The following is a 16,079-nucleotide window of genomic DNA, read 5'->3' on the forward strand; positions in this document are numbered from 1 at the left end:
TTTGCACTTTCATTGACATACATATTATGATTACAGCACATATATGGTGCTGTAATCCTACAATGCTATTTCTGTTATTCATCTGCAGCAAACCAGCAACAAAATCACTCACCGAGGCAGGTGCGGCCATCCACGTGAAGCCGGGAGCCCGGGTGACATTCGCAATAGTAGGAGCCCCTGGTGTTAATGCATCTGTGTTGGCAACCTCCATTGTGGACCTGGCATTCATCAATATCTGCATGGAAGGAGGGATACAAGTGAAATACTGAAGAGAGCCAAAAGACAGGAATGAGTGCAATTTAAATAAACCTTCTCATTATGGGAGAAAACAAATGGTTACCAGAATAAAACCAGATGAGATGCCAAGCTGAGAGAGGAAGTTAATATGGGTTTTAGGGTAAAGATGTACCCCAGGAGGCAAGGATGAGGTGATGGATGAGAAGGGAAAGTATTTTACAAGTGTGTTGCAGCTCAAAAAAAACCAAATCCCCCCATGTGGTAACAACTACTGCACATTTAGAACCAAATTGAAATTCCTGCGCCCCTCAGGTGGAAAAACATATGGAAAGTTAAAGTGGAGGATGCAAAACATACACATTCCTCTCAGCCAAGCATGTGGATGGTAAGCAAACAAAAGAAGGGGGAAGCAGCGGTGAGAGAAACACGATCCCTCACAGTGTGACCAGATTTCTAATGAAACAAACCACATTCTTAAACACTTCTTATTTTAGGGGTCACAGACAAATAAATTGTTTGGTGTGTTTCACAGCAGACCCCCCTGTGAGCCCTGAATTATGAGGTGTGTTTGGGGTTCTGCTGGACGCTAAGTCAACCCCCAGGCTGTTGACAAATCACCCTTTTGCTTTAATATTACTAGAATCATCACAGTGGAGTTACTGGAAAGGTTGTCGACTGCAACAAGTGACGTGACACATTAAGAAGGTGAGTGTGAATGTTTTTTGGCTGCCGGATGATGCCTGTAAAAACAACCAACACATCATTAAATACTATTATTCAGCGCCAAGTTAAATGTCTGGTTGAGAAATGCGTTGTTCCGAACAGTCCTGGCCTCAGGCGGCCATTCAGCAAGGAACTATTTCAAGAATTCACTGGAATTCCTTTGGAAAGAGTTTTTGGAAAGTTTCCCTAAACTAGCTGATCATTTTAATTTACTGAACGTAAATATTAGTTTAATTTCATTTATTTCACATAACTGACTGCCTCGTTTCACAGACCACACATCTGGTCTTCAAGAGACATTGTAAACAGTTAAATGTAAATAAAATCTAGAAATAACTAATCAACATTCATCATGGTGCAAACCCTCCGTCACATTAAAAATAGACACATTCATTCTCTAGTTGAAAAGAAAAATGTGGACATTGATGCATAAATGCATACGCTTCTATATATGGCTTTGCTTTGCAGTGACTCCCACAGTTGTTAGATGTGCCAAATAGGGTAATTTGCAACGTTTAAAATGGCCTTTGATGTCAACATAAGCAGAATATATACACAAACCCTTTGATGGACTGGGAAGCTGTTTAAGTTGCAAGAACTATGCATTGGGTGGATGGAAGAATAAAAATTAGATAATAAACTGAAAAAAAAACGAGATGATGGATGAGGATTAATTATTCTTCAAGTGCACTTAAACTAAAAGAAGGATCTGAATATAAACTCGTGTATACAGTGACACAATTATTGTCCTGCTACATCATTAATTTTTAAGTTAAAATGCCAGACTTATGTCTGACTTGGATTAGTAGAGGATGGATGAATGGATGGATGAACGGCGGACGGGCAGATAACAAATTTGGCGAGATTTAGGACACAGTAGTACTTGGTTAGAGGAAAAGATGATGGTTTTGGGTTAAACAGACCATTTATTTTAGGTCATCTGGTGAATTCAAGTTCAAGTTCACTCTGTGTTGTGTTTTGGTTCTCACGTACTCCTAAGGGATATCTGTAAATGCTAAACGATTTAGTATGTTCCCCATTTTCAACTACTGTGGGTTTATCAGAGCATTTTCTTTCTTTCTTTCTTTCTTTCTTTTTTTTTTTTTTACCAAAAACAGCTGGCTGTTGCGTCTGAAAACGAATATTGCGGGCCAAAAAACCAAAACAGCTGTAGCTAAAAGCTGACAGAACTACAGCTTTTAATAGACCTGAGGGGATGTGCTGAACTGGGTTATGAATCTCTGAGATTGTGTGAGCCAGTAAACCATTTCACAATAGACGTGCACAAAGTCTTTTAGTACAATATGTAAAAATATTGATCATGGCAGCTGAGATAGTACATTTTGTGGTCTGTGAAAAGATGTACGGATATCAATCTCTAAATCAAAATTTAGTCTCCATGTGCTCGTGTCACACTGTGTGATATACAGGCAGTGTGGCACCCTCACAATCCAAATCTGAGCTTCACGCAAACACTGTATTCAAGTTTCCACAGTATAGACTCGTGACACGTAAATCAGAACCCAAAGTCTGTCACCCTGACGTTATAGCACACGATGGTGGAAAGCTGTGTTGTAAATTATGAAATCTCAGTGGTTATTATGATAACAAAAAAGGATAATAAAAAGAAGCATATGATTAGAATAAGGACATAAATGAATGATATGAGCATAAAGGGACTAAGATCTGCATGCTTAATGGTTCTTATGAAAACCAGCCCAAGAAGCTGAATTATAGCAATATCCTTCAGCTGAACTTATCCACTCTCCGTAATATCCCGCAACATCCTCCGTTATAGTGCCCGGAGCTGAAAAATGGTTCTCAAGTTTCGTTTTCTTGCTCTCTGCTGCCCACTTTAGCTTCATTTTACTCAGAAAAGCTGGCAGAGCCCCTACTTTCATTTTTCCGTCCATGCTGCATGTCGTCCTCTGGTTTGGTTTTGCATGAAACGGGACCAACACTGTGGAACTCCTGTTCCTGTGCCGACTGCAGCACACAGGCAGCAGATCAACTCCAGCCTGCTTTCCACATCCAGAACATAATCCTCCTCAATATCCAGCCAAAGCCTCAACAGCACTTGGCTTTTAAACAGGGTGTATTAATTCTCTGCCTGTAGCTACCTACAGCACGGTGTTGTCTTCATGGAAAATTACTTAGGATCCATTTAGGATAGGTGATTTTTTTTTTCAAATTTGGACATTAGAACAAATATTTTTGAACAGTCTTGACTAACCACCAAGAATTACATAAGGGACCACAGGGATTATACCTCACCGCAATAGTTAATAAAGCTAATTTTTTTCATGTGCTGCTAAAAGTGAAGCATTTATCAGAGAGAAAAATTAGCTGAACGCTGCCAGACAGAGCAGACACATTATCAGTCAGATGGATTAACTCCTCCTGCTACTGTAAACTCCCTACGTGTCCATTTAGCCCTCTGTAAAAAGAAACGTGCTTAAAGTTTTAAAAGAGAAATGCAAATTGTTGAATTTTCTGTAATATGATGGAAATGTTCATATTGTAAAATAACACAAAGGTGTGCAATTTAAATATCTGCACTGCTAAATAAGTAACCTTCGCATTTCTTTAAAATTGTATTCCAATATCAGCATTAGAGCTGCTGCCACTGCTTCATTTGCATTTTGGCTCAGAAAGGATCACTTACTTGCAGCCAGGTAGCCAAAGTTGTAGCCGCGGTATCCATGGTAACAGTGTGGCCTATAGCAAATCCTTCTATAGTGACTGTATGGATAGTTTGCAGCAGAAGTCAAAGACACTGCTGCAATGACCACCAAAATAAAAATCCAGCTTCCTGGTGACAAAGCCATGGCTTAGGTTTAATAAATCAAAAACTATTTAAAACAAAAGGGGAAAAAAAGATTTTAGAAATGCCCAAAGATCTGTTGCAAAAGATCTACTGTCAACATTATGTTAAGGCTAATAAGTTTGTTTGTTGGCTGGCAATGGACGACCATGCTCCAGTAAAGACTGGTCTGAAATAACATGGTAAGTACTTCTTTTTCACTCTGTCTCCTGAATTTTCTTTCCCCCTCCCTCCCTCCATCTCCCTCTCTCTACTTCACCCTCCCAAACCTCGATGTCCATCACACCATAGATCCTCCTCTCCCTCCTTTTTCTCTTTCCCACTTGTCCCCACATTTCACTATAAGGAGCACATCCAGTACTACATTAACTACATAGATAGACTTAGAAAAACAATCTGTATTTCACAAGCCAGGAGTGATTGATTTCTCTGCCTCATTTTGCTCACTCAGCCACTGTGTTTTCACATTTCTTCAAAGAATATTGTGTGTGTAAAAAGGATTTATGAGCGCTCATAAGTCAGGTGTTGGAGAAGGAATGTGAATCGTCTAGAGGATGTGCTGACTAATATATTTTTCTTTTGATACTGACATGTATCAAAAAAGTCTGTCACCAAAGGAACGTCAAATTTGACGAGTGCCAGAAGTCAAATTCGGTATTTTCAATCCAAACATCTGAGAAAGGAATGCATCTCACGGTCTATTCAATAGCAGACCCATTGTGCTCTCTCATCTGATGCCAACACATACAAACACCGCAGCACGACCCCAACAGTGCTGTAAAGAAAAAGTGCAAAATCATCCTTATGATCAGCATCCCATCACCCATTGGAAGAGAAATGATACAAAGAGGCTTCTTTTATGACTTTTATAACTCCTCTTTTTAATCATTTATCCTTACTTAAAGTCTTTGTGCAAGCATCTAAGAAGTTTGCAACATTGTACATTTATGCTAAACAAATATTAGAATCACTGGGACAACGAAGCCAGCCAGAAAAGAAAATAAGCCTGATTAAGTAAGGAGTATGCATAATAAGCCCAAAGCCTGTGAAAACAACTCACCAGAGTAAAAAGGAAATATGGATCGAGTACCAGCAAAGAGAAACTTGGCAAAACCAAAGTGTTTTCCTTTAAAAATCATCTTTACAGTAAGCGCTCTGTTCTCTGGGTTAGCGTGGGCATCTAGTACCTGCTGATTTTAGTTTGGGATTATTCTGGCGTGTGCTAAGTATTACTCTTCCAGTTTGTAATGGTCCGAGCTAAAAAGTTAATTTGACATGACGGCTAACGTGTTGACACTACGGCTCAACACTCAACATGACAACTGTTACTGTTGGCTCTCTCAGCACCGTTTGTATCAGTCCTGCAGAGTCCTAACAAATAAATAAAAAGAAATTTGAGCATTTTGCTAACTGTTTAAAACGAGGTTCCCCAATGCACTAACGGGCTGGTTTATAATCCAACACAGAGTGATTTATTCTTGAGGGCCATAGACTGTAAATAACAGATGGACATTGATACTCTGATGCCATCCACTGCTTCGAACTTTGCATTTTGGCAGTCACCATCTTCTGTTAAAAAACAGACCTCATGAGTGGGTGTTGGATTTGCTGGAGAAAGAAATAATCATGCATGCTTATATCTGGGTTATGAATTATAACCTGGTTTATTATCTATTTTTGTCTACTATAATTTATTAAATGATATCCTAGTATATTAAATGAGACTTGAGACTCGCCTCCTTTAGGCCATTAGAAAGAATACAGCCTTAAGGCAAGTCTGTTCCTACCAACAAGTTATGTCTCTCTTTCATATACAGTGCATGTGAAAAGCTAACTGAACTGATATGTCTCTCATCTGGACTCCTGCGCCTCTGCAGCCCTCTGAGCTTCGGGCTGTCATCGAAATGAAAAGCAGATCACTTTCCACAGACAGTGCGAGACACACACAACTCTAGCTTTAACATCTAAAGCATCAAACATTGAAAGCTTCTAGCCAGTTTCTTTTACCTCCTACTCCTGTCAGTTACAGACAATTAGGGCATTAATGCTGAGGGTAGCTGTTTTTCTCCAGTACACACCAGTGGCAAAGACAGACAGCTATGAAAGCCAGCTGTGACAACGTTCACATCAGCTCTCCTAATAGCCGTGACCTGGATCAGATCTCTCTCTGGTTCCTCCTGCAGTACCACAGAGCACTCCAGCGTCTCTCCTCTGGGCTTGGCTGGTTCACACAGGATTCATTATTCTGATTAAAGCCCTTGCAGAGATTTCCTAACCAGAAACATCAAACTATCATGAAGTAAAAACAAATCTCATGGGAAAATATCAGTTTTGATGAAATACAGGGCAGAGATACTGGGCTTCATGATAGATAGCTACAGTTTTCTATTTAACAGACACTGAGTCATGAAGAGCAGATGTCCAGATAATTTTATTTTCTATGATGTGCAATGTAAAAATAGCTGGTACTGTGGTTCACTCAAATTGACAATCAGATTGTTTTGGCATGAGGTGACATTTCCAAGTAGTATTAAACTAATAAATGGCAATGAATGTTCCCTTTACAAGGGATCATTTGTAATGTCAGAGCAACTTGTGCTTTTAGGAGTTATCTACACAGAGAACAGAAATATGTACAACTGAAAGTTAAAAAAAAAGAAAAAAACAGCTACACAGCTGATTATTTTGAGAATATTTGTATCAGAAAACCAACCATATGACAATAAGAACCTCAATGTTTTCATCATAAATAATCTCATTTTTTATTTTCATATTTTTTATAATGTTTGTTTATGAGATGAAGTGTTACTGAGAGCACAGCTCTTTTCTGAGCCGATTCTTTTAGAAGTTTCTTCCTCCCCATTGTTGCCAACTTCTTGCTAATAGTGCCTTGAGGCAACTGTTGTTGTGATTTGCTGCTATATAAATAAATAACTTCCAGGGTTAAAAAGCTTGCTCAAGGGCATCCCGACGGAAGAAGTTCACTACTTCTTCTATCCTCCTGCTTGGAGCTAAAACCACCAACCTTTAGGTCACAAGACCAATTGTAGCCCATACAGACATTAAAGAGAAAGTCTTTGTCACCTAACCCAGGTAACTTTGCAATAGTATCCTTCACTGTCATTGGTATTTAGTTCAATTGGCTGCCTTGACGTTTAACTTCAAACCATTTAACTTGCCCACTTTGGGCCACCAGCAGTCATTTCCCTTGCCTGATGTCCCTGAATGTAACGGACTTCTTGTGGCCTCTGGTCATTCCCTTACTCTCCAGACCCACAGAGGCCATCATACAACTGTTTTAGGAGACTGAATCTGTTAAGGGGCATCCACACATTGTTACATATCACTTTGTTGCTGACATTTGGATACAGTTGCCTAGGTAACCTTCTAACAAATTTTCAACTCTGTCTGCAAATCATTTCCTGTGTGGATGCCCTGTAATTATGATAATTTATGTGCCATTAATGCACTTGTAAAATGTGTAAAATTCCCAGAGCGCCGTTTTGAAATTAAACACAACACTGACCTTGACATGTTTTTCCATCTTCGTTCAGTTTCTGTCCAGGAGGACACCTGCAGTAGAAACTTCCAATGGTGTTACAGCAGAGAGCTTCACAGCCTCCATTGGTCTCCTCACATTCATTCACATCTGACAGGGGAAAAATATGACAAAGCACTGATGAAATGTTTATTCCTCGCTTTTAATCTCCATATTATTATTTACATGTGAACTAAAGTGAAACCTCTTAGAAAGAAGAACAAAGGCTAGATCATGCTAAATGAAAAGGATGTACTGAAATAGTGTCTAAGATAAAACAGGGTCATGCTTCTTTGAGCATGAGAGACTCTCACTTCCTTTTCATGTTGTTCTATTGTGTTTTAAATGTCGTGCATGAATAAACTTGGACGTGTCAAAAGTACTGAAGGGCCTGGAACTACAAGAAAATCGTTGTGGTAAACTCGGTGCCCTTTTTCCATCCTTCAGTTTGTTTCTTGTTACCAACTTGAAGGAAAATAGGGGAAAAAAGAAGAAAAAAAAGAAAAGAAAAGGTAGAATATATCCAGAAGAGAATCAAACTATAAACAGCGATTAATTAAGCGGAACAAATGGAAATATGAGGCAGTAACATGTTGCCCTCGTTCACTCCTACCTGCAAACCTACTTCAACATGAACCAGAGCAAGGATTTGTCCTGTTCATTCAAAACATCCTGAACACTTCCACATAAGCTCACAGCTTTCCATTTCATTCCCAATCGTTAAACGTGCTGCCAAATCTGTCATCAACGACACAAGATAAAATCTTTCCCTGCAGTTCCCAAACTACCCATAATGACCAGGGTCAGATACAGGCGCTGACAGTCCAGCGTATCATAGCCGAAGAGATTCCACAAAATGAGGAGATGTTAAAATTGAGAATAAACAGAATAATGTGTAACAGATTATTCAGTTTACACCACAGTTTAAGGACACGGATGCGGATTCACTGCATTACTATTAAATTTAGTTCATATGGAACGTTGTCAGCAGAGATCATGCTCGGAGCAAAGTTTTATACCTGATGACACTGGGTGTTTTACTTGCCATGCCAGCAGAAGGAATCTTGGACTGAAAACTGAAGACTATGGAAAAAATTAAGCGGGAACATTCAGTTGGAAGTTGGCACCTTGTAAACTTTCTCCACGTTCATAAAAAGAGGAGAGTTACTGTACAGACTGAAGACTACGAATGTAGAGAAAATTGCTTTATTAGAGCTTTTTTCCCCTTTACTAACAAATCTTGCTCACGTCGCAGTGCCAGCATCTAACCAGCCAATTATACCATTTCCCTCTCGGTTTACAACATCTGGAAATGTTCGGACTGAAAACAGCGAACTCTCTGTTGGCAATGAGATGTCACTTTTAACATTAATACAATTTTATTACACAGTGAAACGTAATTTATAATCAGTTTATTACACCGATCCTTCTTAGAAGCAGTACAGCTAGAGACCTAATTTGTGATCCTTACCAATTTTTATATGGGACCTACATCACAAGAGCTTAAATTAATGGGTCTGGGTCCTGGGGTAAGAGAGAGTGCCCACCTTTTGCTACAGTTCATTTAGCCTGTAATATATGGACCGTGGAAAATGGCAGTCTCGATGCAGAAAAACAACCAGGCAACTTGACCTGAAGTCAAGGTCAGAACTGAGCACTGACGACCCCTCTCCATCCCCAGGCCACACACCTGTGGCAGCTTGAGCAGGGGTTTGAGCGGGGTCACTGTCACGCTCATCATTCTCTAAGTCTTTCTGCCCAATAAGAGAGCAGGAATGTGGAACTTCAGTGGGTCAGGAAGAGAATACACAAAGCAGCAGTGGAATACTGAATGTCTCCCCTGGCTCAGTAACATACCATAGTCCTTATTTCTCCATCAGGATAGCAATTTTAATGAGCGAGACTTTGGATGGGCTGCACACAGAAATGGAGCTTTAATTACATTTTAGGTATATAAATATTAAACACTGTATATATATTTTCCTTTTGCAATGGAGAGTATTTGAAAACACAGTAGATAAAAAAAACTCCAAAATCTCTATGATAGCGTTCATACTAAACTAAGCTTAATCCAAAACTGCCACGAAAACCAGCCACAAAAGTTATCTCAGATTTTTAAACCTAATGACTGCTGAGCTGAATATGGTGGCTGAAACAGAGGTTACAAACCTAGTTTAACCTAGATGGGGGGGGTTGGTGATATATTTTTCCATTGCACTCTAACCCATCTATCAAACCGTCACCAGACTGAACCTCCAGCAGAGGTACCAGACACTGAAACAAGAGCTTTAAAGTAGGGAAGCGTTTAAAGATCAACGCCATCCCGTGAACATCAGATCACAGAGGTTTCTTCTGCACCTCTGTGGTGAGGATGAGTGTGTGTGTTTTTTCCAAAATGAGATCAGATGCCTGGAACATAGCGGTGTGTCTGCAGCCCAACTTCTGCCCTCAGTCAAAGGGCAGCGCTCAGGGTTGAACCCATGCCGTCTCTCATGAGACGATTTCACCATATGGTAGATACCTAACTGTGTCAGTTATGCAGCACACGCTTCTCTTAGAGATAAACCAATTATATGTCAATTTTATCATCACTGAATTTACACCAGAAATGAGAAAATATGATTAAATAAAAATCATTGAGTTGATGGTTATAAAATCTCGTCTTTGGATGTATTCAAGGAGTTAGATGAGACAATCACTTAGCTCAGTGTTGCACAACAAAAGATAACAGCAGCCTATGTCAATCATATCTTGTTCTTGGTTTAAAAAAATATATGCCTTTAATTATTTTATCCATAAAATGTTAAAAATGCCAATCACAATATGCTAAAGTGATGAGTTGAATATATAAAAAAGGGAAAAGGCACTGAGCTGCAAAGACGCATCTGATATGCTTGATTTTTATTTCCTTTTCATCAAATTTGGTAGAATTACACTGAGAATTTTTACCACCAAGTTCTCCCCTCTTGCTGGTAGGACATAGGCAAAGCACCTCATGCCCAAGTCACCCAGAGGACATCCTAGTCAGTTGAGTCACCTCAACTAGACCTTTCAATATGGAGAAGTGACAGCTCTACTCTGAGCCCCTCACAAAAGACCAACCTCCTCATCCTGCCTCAAACAGAGAGTCCAGACACATTTCTCAGGATGCTCATTTCTGCCATTTTGACCAAAGTACAAATACTTGTTTTGCCAGAGGTTTTTCAAATGTCACTCAGTATTTCACCCAATCCCCTTGTCCAAGGCTTTTCTTACAGTTGTGGAGTTGTTACTGAGTAAAATTTGAGATATTCATTTGTGGAAAATGAAACAACGTACATCCTGAAAACAAAATACATCTAATTTACTACGGCTTACTTTCATATTAGCCCGGCAGCAGAGTCACTGTGTTTAGTTTTATTTAGCCCTCTAACAAAGACGTGCTGATACAACTGCATGCTAATTTTGTAGGCTGTAGTTAGTGGTTCGGTATTTTATTGCAGTGTACTGAGAGCTTCCTGATGTTTATAGAAGAAGTGGGGCCACATTCCCCAAAACCAAGACCATCTCCTCTAACACCATGAAATAAAAAGCTCATAAATTATAACATTACCATTAAGGAGACGAGAGAAGAGACACTATTTTATCAAATACTTATTTTTAACTTATTTACTTCATCATGGACTAACTACACTGACTACAAGACACCCCGAGCATAGGAATGACTAATTACATCATTAAAATTAATTTCAAGCAAATCCTGGAAATGGTTCTTACCTTCTAACCTCTTCAAGTATAAATAAAGGTGGAGTTTCTTCTCATTGTTCTCTGAAGTCAACACAGTCATTGCTACATCGCCATGAAAGACAAACTGAGCTGTTATGTCTTCTTGAATTCTAATAAAAACACGTCTTTGGAAATGTATGAAAACGATGTATTTCCTCACAGTGGACACTCTGTGCTAAAGCAACCTGTAAAGAATAAGAAAATAACGAAAGTTCCTCTAAAACTTTTTTTAATGCCTCTTCAGAAGGATATAACTCTTCTATGAAAGTTCAGCTGCAGTAGATCTTCGAGTTTACATTTTTGTGCTGTATTGTGTGACTTCCTCAGATAAAGATGACCACTGCTCCCAGTAGGTTGAGGCTCATGTCTTGCTGGGCTAGCTGTGCCAAAGAAAACCACCAGGCCTATGATATTATCTCGAGGGGGTCACGGGCTGGAAAAATTGCAGCATTCACTGAAGATCGGGGGGGGGGGGGGGGGGGGGGACACTGTGGATATCACTAAGCTTTTTCCTTTTAGGGCCCTGATCTAAAACCCTGCTGGTGTAGAAATGTGCTTTGCTAGTGTTCATTCTTCGCTGTATTCCCTACAGTCCTCACAGCTGCTTTCATTTACCAGGTGCCGCAAAGATGGGATTGGCTCGAGGTTGCATGAGATGCATTTGAGTCAGAAGTATCACTGAGACTTCTCTGCTGCTGACCTGCACACGCGGCAAAAGGTGAATCACAGTTTACAACTGAGAAACTCACTGCCTATGAACTCACTGCCCACTTCACATTCTTCAAAATCATCCTCTCCTTTGACCTCCATTTTAACCAATCGATAAAATGTTTATTGTAAAAAGGCTCATTCGGAAAGGCAGGAGCACAAACCTGAACTGGTGAAATGGGCTCAACAAAGCTCACAAAAATATTATCAAAGTTCGCATTTTATAAACACAGTAATTCCTTGGAATGCCAAGTTTAATCTCAAGAAGCAGGCAGTGTCATTCTGATGTTTAGTCCTTCGGTTCAGGTCTAAATAAATCAGTTAATAGATTTATAAAAGTCCGATATTTCATGCATATTTATAAATATTGCTGAGAAGCTCTTCAGATGAGTCCTGCTGCCCAGATTTAATATAAAGGACGTTTAATATAAAAAATATCAGAAGTAAAAAATAAAGAAACTGCACATACTTATGTATCTTTCTTTCCTTCACCTCTGCAAGTGATCAGCTCAAGTTCAATACCACCCCCTACTGGTAGCCTTCTGCTACATCAGTAGCATCCAGGTGTGAAGCCATTTCTTAAGCTGACACGCTGTGATCCAGCTCTGCTCCTATTCATCCTGTAACTAAAACACAGCTGCTACAATTCACAGTCCAAGAAAACCGCACGCATCAAAGTGCCTGTTCTGATAAAACATCTCTCACTTTGGCGTGCCACACTGGCTTTTACCAGAAAAAAAGTGCATGCCCTATTAAACATCTTATAATTTCCACCCTTAGTCATATTTAATGCATTCTTAGTGCCAGTTTGAGGCACGGGTTTCTTCCCAAAGCCCTGTAATTGTGGCCAATGTGCTGCTGAGATTTTGTTAAGTGGCACTGGCAATAGGACGTGGTGTGGCTTTCCTTAATCCAGAGAAGTTAAAAAAAACACCCTTTAATGAAAACCACACAACGACCTCTATGATGTGTATTTACTTCTATTGACAAACCGCTAACGTTTCCATGAAGTCATTTACAATCTGAATCAGGCCTTGAGTAGAAAGTTGTATCATGGAGGAAGGTGTAGTTAAAACGTTTTAAAGTACTTCTAAAATCTAAAAAGAAAAAAAAAACATCCTCGTAAGGCAAGAACTAAAGTCAAAGTTTGCTTCAAGATGAATCATTCAACTTGTGGAGTGAACAGACTCTGTCCACGCTCTCTGGGCCCAAGCACAAAAAGCCTCTGAAAGTCATGAATAAATGCACCTCCAACACTGACCCTCCAGAGCACGACAGCACTTGGTTCCCAGTCAGTTCGCTACGGACACCGAGGAAAGAAAAGTTGCTAACTACTGTAAAAAAGAAGTATAAATGTTTATTAGTTGAAATAATTCTTGGTACCAGCTTAAAAAGAAATGACTTTTGTTGTCTTTACTTCTTTAAACAGCTCATAAAGTCAACAGTGGTGTTTTTCTGTGATTACAGAGTTCTCATGTGAAAACAGATGATCAGAATGTAAATTCACTGCTTATCTGTCGACTCCAACAGTTGTGTTTTGTTGTTGTTCAGTTCTTGTCCAAAGGCATGTGTTGACAAGAGGAAGAGACAAGCTGCAGATAGCTACACTGACAGAATCACTGAGAGGCTGTCTGGCTCTCAGGTCAAAAAACGAATCAAATGACTGTAGTAGTCTGCAGTACTCTGTGTGCAGCTTATCACAGCATATGACTGCTGAGACCTGTTTCCTTTTCTTTTTTATAATTCTTGCACATTTGACCACAAGAGAATTCTAAGCGATATCAAAGAGACTAAATCCAGTGTTTACGTTTGTTTAGTGAACATTCTGCACTACTGAGTCCTAAACTCCTCTAATCCCTCTTTTGATGATCCATTTCACTGCACTGATAGGCAAGCTTTTAAATGTTTGTGCGTATAAATGTGCAAAGGTTTGAGTGAAGTGTTCCTAGCGTGTATTTATGTGTCAAGGGATGACTGAACTGCTTTGTTCCCAGACATAAACAGTTGAAGTGACATTAGTAAAAATCCCCAAATCATGCAATAGTCAGTCAACCCAAACTGAAGTGTTGCAACCTGATTTAGACAACCCCAATCTTCTTCCATAGTGCTGTTTTGACTAATGATCCGATGGAAGCTAACAGAGCGGAAAGCTCTGAGAGATGTCTGTCCGTTCAAAATAAAGATGTTAATTAAAGGTTTCTGGCGTCTGTCACTCAGTCTTACTTTCAGTAAAAGTTACAGATAGAAGCAGAAGACTGCAGCTGCATGAAGCCACGCATGTCTCTGGATAACATTTTATGATGTACACAGCTGAACAAGAGGACTTTGAGGGATTGCCGTCTGACCCTTATGCACGTGCTCTCTCACTGCTCTACCTGTTAGGACCTGTCTTCTCAAGCTTTGACCCAGGAGTTAGAGCGCCTGGGAAAGCACACTGAGGTCTGCAGGAATCCAAAAATTACTTGTTGTGGTTTCCAGCCTGTCTCCGTCTTGGCTGCACACACTACAAAGGTATGCACAGGGCATGAGTGCAGGGAAAGTCGCCCGGAGCCAAGTGCTTTCAGGGCAAAAGATGGCAGGTACGTGACAGGCTACCATGGTCAAGAGAAGGAATAAACACTGAAAACATGGATCGATTGATGCACAGCTGTGACATTCTGCATAGGACATCTTGGTTGATTAATATGTGAGTCGACCGGCAAGCTGAGTAATGCTAATCTGAAATGACATATATTGCATTTAGAGTCTTTTTAATGAAATGACAGAATAATGTTAAAGAACATGAATGAACAGCTCAAAACCTTTGTCATTAAGATCAGTGATTCATAGGCCTTTTTTGGTGTTGTGATTATTTAAAATTGAAATGAAAATTGAAAAAGATGTTAACATAAACAGGATGCATCATAGGGTCTGTTGGCTGTTTTAAAAAAAGGTCAGCTTCTGAGTCAGCTCACTCTGATCAGGTCTGAGGGCGACTCAGCTGTACGACCAGTCCAAACATTAAAATTATGACAAATGTTAATAAATTAAACAGAGAACTGGATAAAACTTTCTCCATCCCACTTGCACCCCCCTCTCACATATATTGTATGTACATATCTTGTTTTGTGATTCCTATCGCTTTTTTAAGCTTCCACTTAGATAAAGAAAATCAATCTACAGTCTGATTTTTTTTTTTAAATACAGCCTTTGTATATGAAAGGGGCTTTTCTTCACATTTAACATGTGCTTTTCACACCTCAAGTAACATCAGCATGAATGGCAGCGCAGTGAAAGATAACACTGTTGGGTGAATGCTTGCTGAAGCTAAATGGCTTCCATATGAACACACAGCAGTGGAAATAATGTCACAGATGGAGGAAAAAACAGAGATTTGGTTCAAAATGTTGAATAAACAAGGAGCTGATAAGAAAAACAAAGGCCAAAAAAAGCAAAATGAGAAGAAGATATGAGAGTTCATCTGAATTAATAGGTAGCCCAGATCAGGAGAATCGAGGCACCGCTGGCAGATGAAAGAATCAGTGCACACTGATTACGCCTTTAACTCTGTTTTGCAAACTCTTGTCACTTCTGATTTACACAAACTAGATGCAGTCGGCCCCTGAGAGACCAGGAGCGACCTTTTATCAGGAATGCTGTAAAGACTCTAATGAGATGGGGTGGGAGCCCAGAATCTCGGACAATTATGGGAGATTAGGGTACCGTGCAGGATGCAATGGCAGGTAGGTAGGCAAAGATGTGCCCCTCCTCCTGACTGCACTCCATCTCATTAGACATGTCTTTCAGGACTTCACAGGAACAGCGCTGTTCTCTCTCAGGGCTGAACCTAAATTTTTGTTTTTCGGTGTGGAACAGAACACAGGACGTCCTTTTGTGTGAAAGAGAGACCAAACAACTGCTCTAACAGAAAAAAGAGCCGCCCTCTACTTTCAGTATCCTTGTTTTAATCTGCTTTGAGTCAGCTGCACTGTGTCTTTCTTATGTTGTTGTTTTGGTTTTATTTTTTATTTTTTTATTCCTGTTTCAACACACAGTCTGGTTGTCATAAGTGGTTCTTAAAATGGCAAAAATGTTCCAGTAAACGAAGTCCAGGCTAATCACAAAAATGCATCATGTGTGTCTGTGAGGGCAAAAAATGTGTTTGAGAAAGTTTTCTTCTTTAATTTTATAAATTCTGTATTGTTTACATCAATATTTATTACTGGATTTCTTTACCCAGTACTGTTGCCAACTGTGAGAAACCACTTGTGTTCATCTTTGATATGCCTTTAAGTTATTTCTAAA

General features: G+C 39.6%; 1 protein-coding gene across 3 annotated transcripts in view; it reads right to left on the reverse strand.

Annotated features, from left to right (window-relative positions):
- Nucleotides 1-16,079, reverse strand: part of megf6b (multiple EGF-like-domains 6b) — a 59,807-nt gene that overhangs the window by 23,349 nt on the left and 20,379 nt on the right. For 2 of the 3 annotated variants that reach the window (XM_085159018.1, XM_085159017.1), the window contains exons 5-6: nt 7,311-7,433; nt 113-235 (exon numbers count right to left, since the gene is read on the reverse strand). In XM_085159018.1, coding sequence (XP_085015144.1) covers nt 113-235; nt 7,311-7,433 — 246 coding nt within the window. The other variant, XM_085159019.1, reaches the window with a different exon arrangement.

The sequence above is a fragment of the Neolamprologus multifasciatus genome, chromosome 5, assembly GCF_963576455.1.
Source record: "Neolamprologus multifasciatus chromosome 5, fNeoMul1.2, whole genome shotgun sequence".
Classification (NCBI taxonomy): domain Eukaryota; kingdom Metazoa; phylum Chordata; class Actinopteri; order Cichliformes; family Cichlidae; genus Neolamprologus; species Neolamprologus multifasciatus.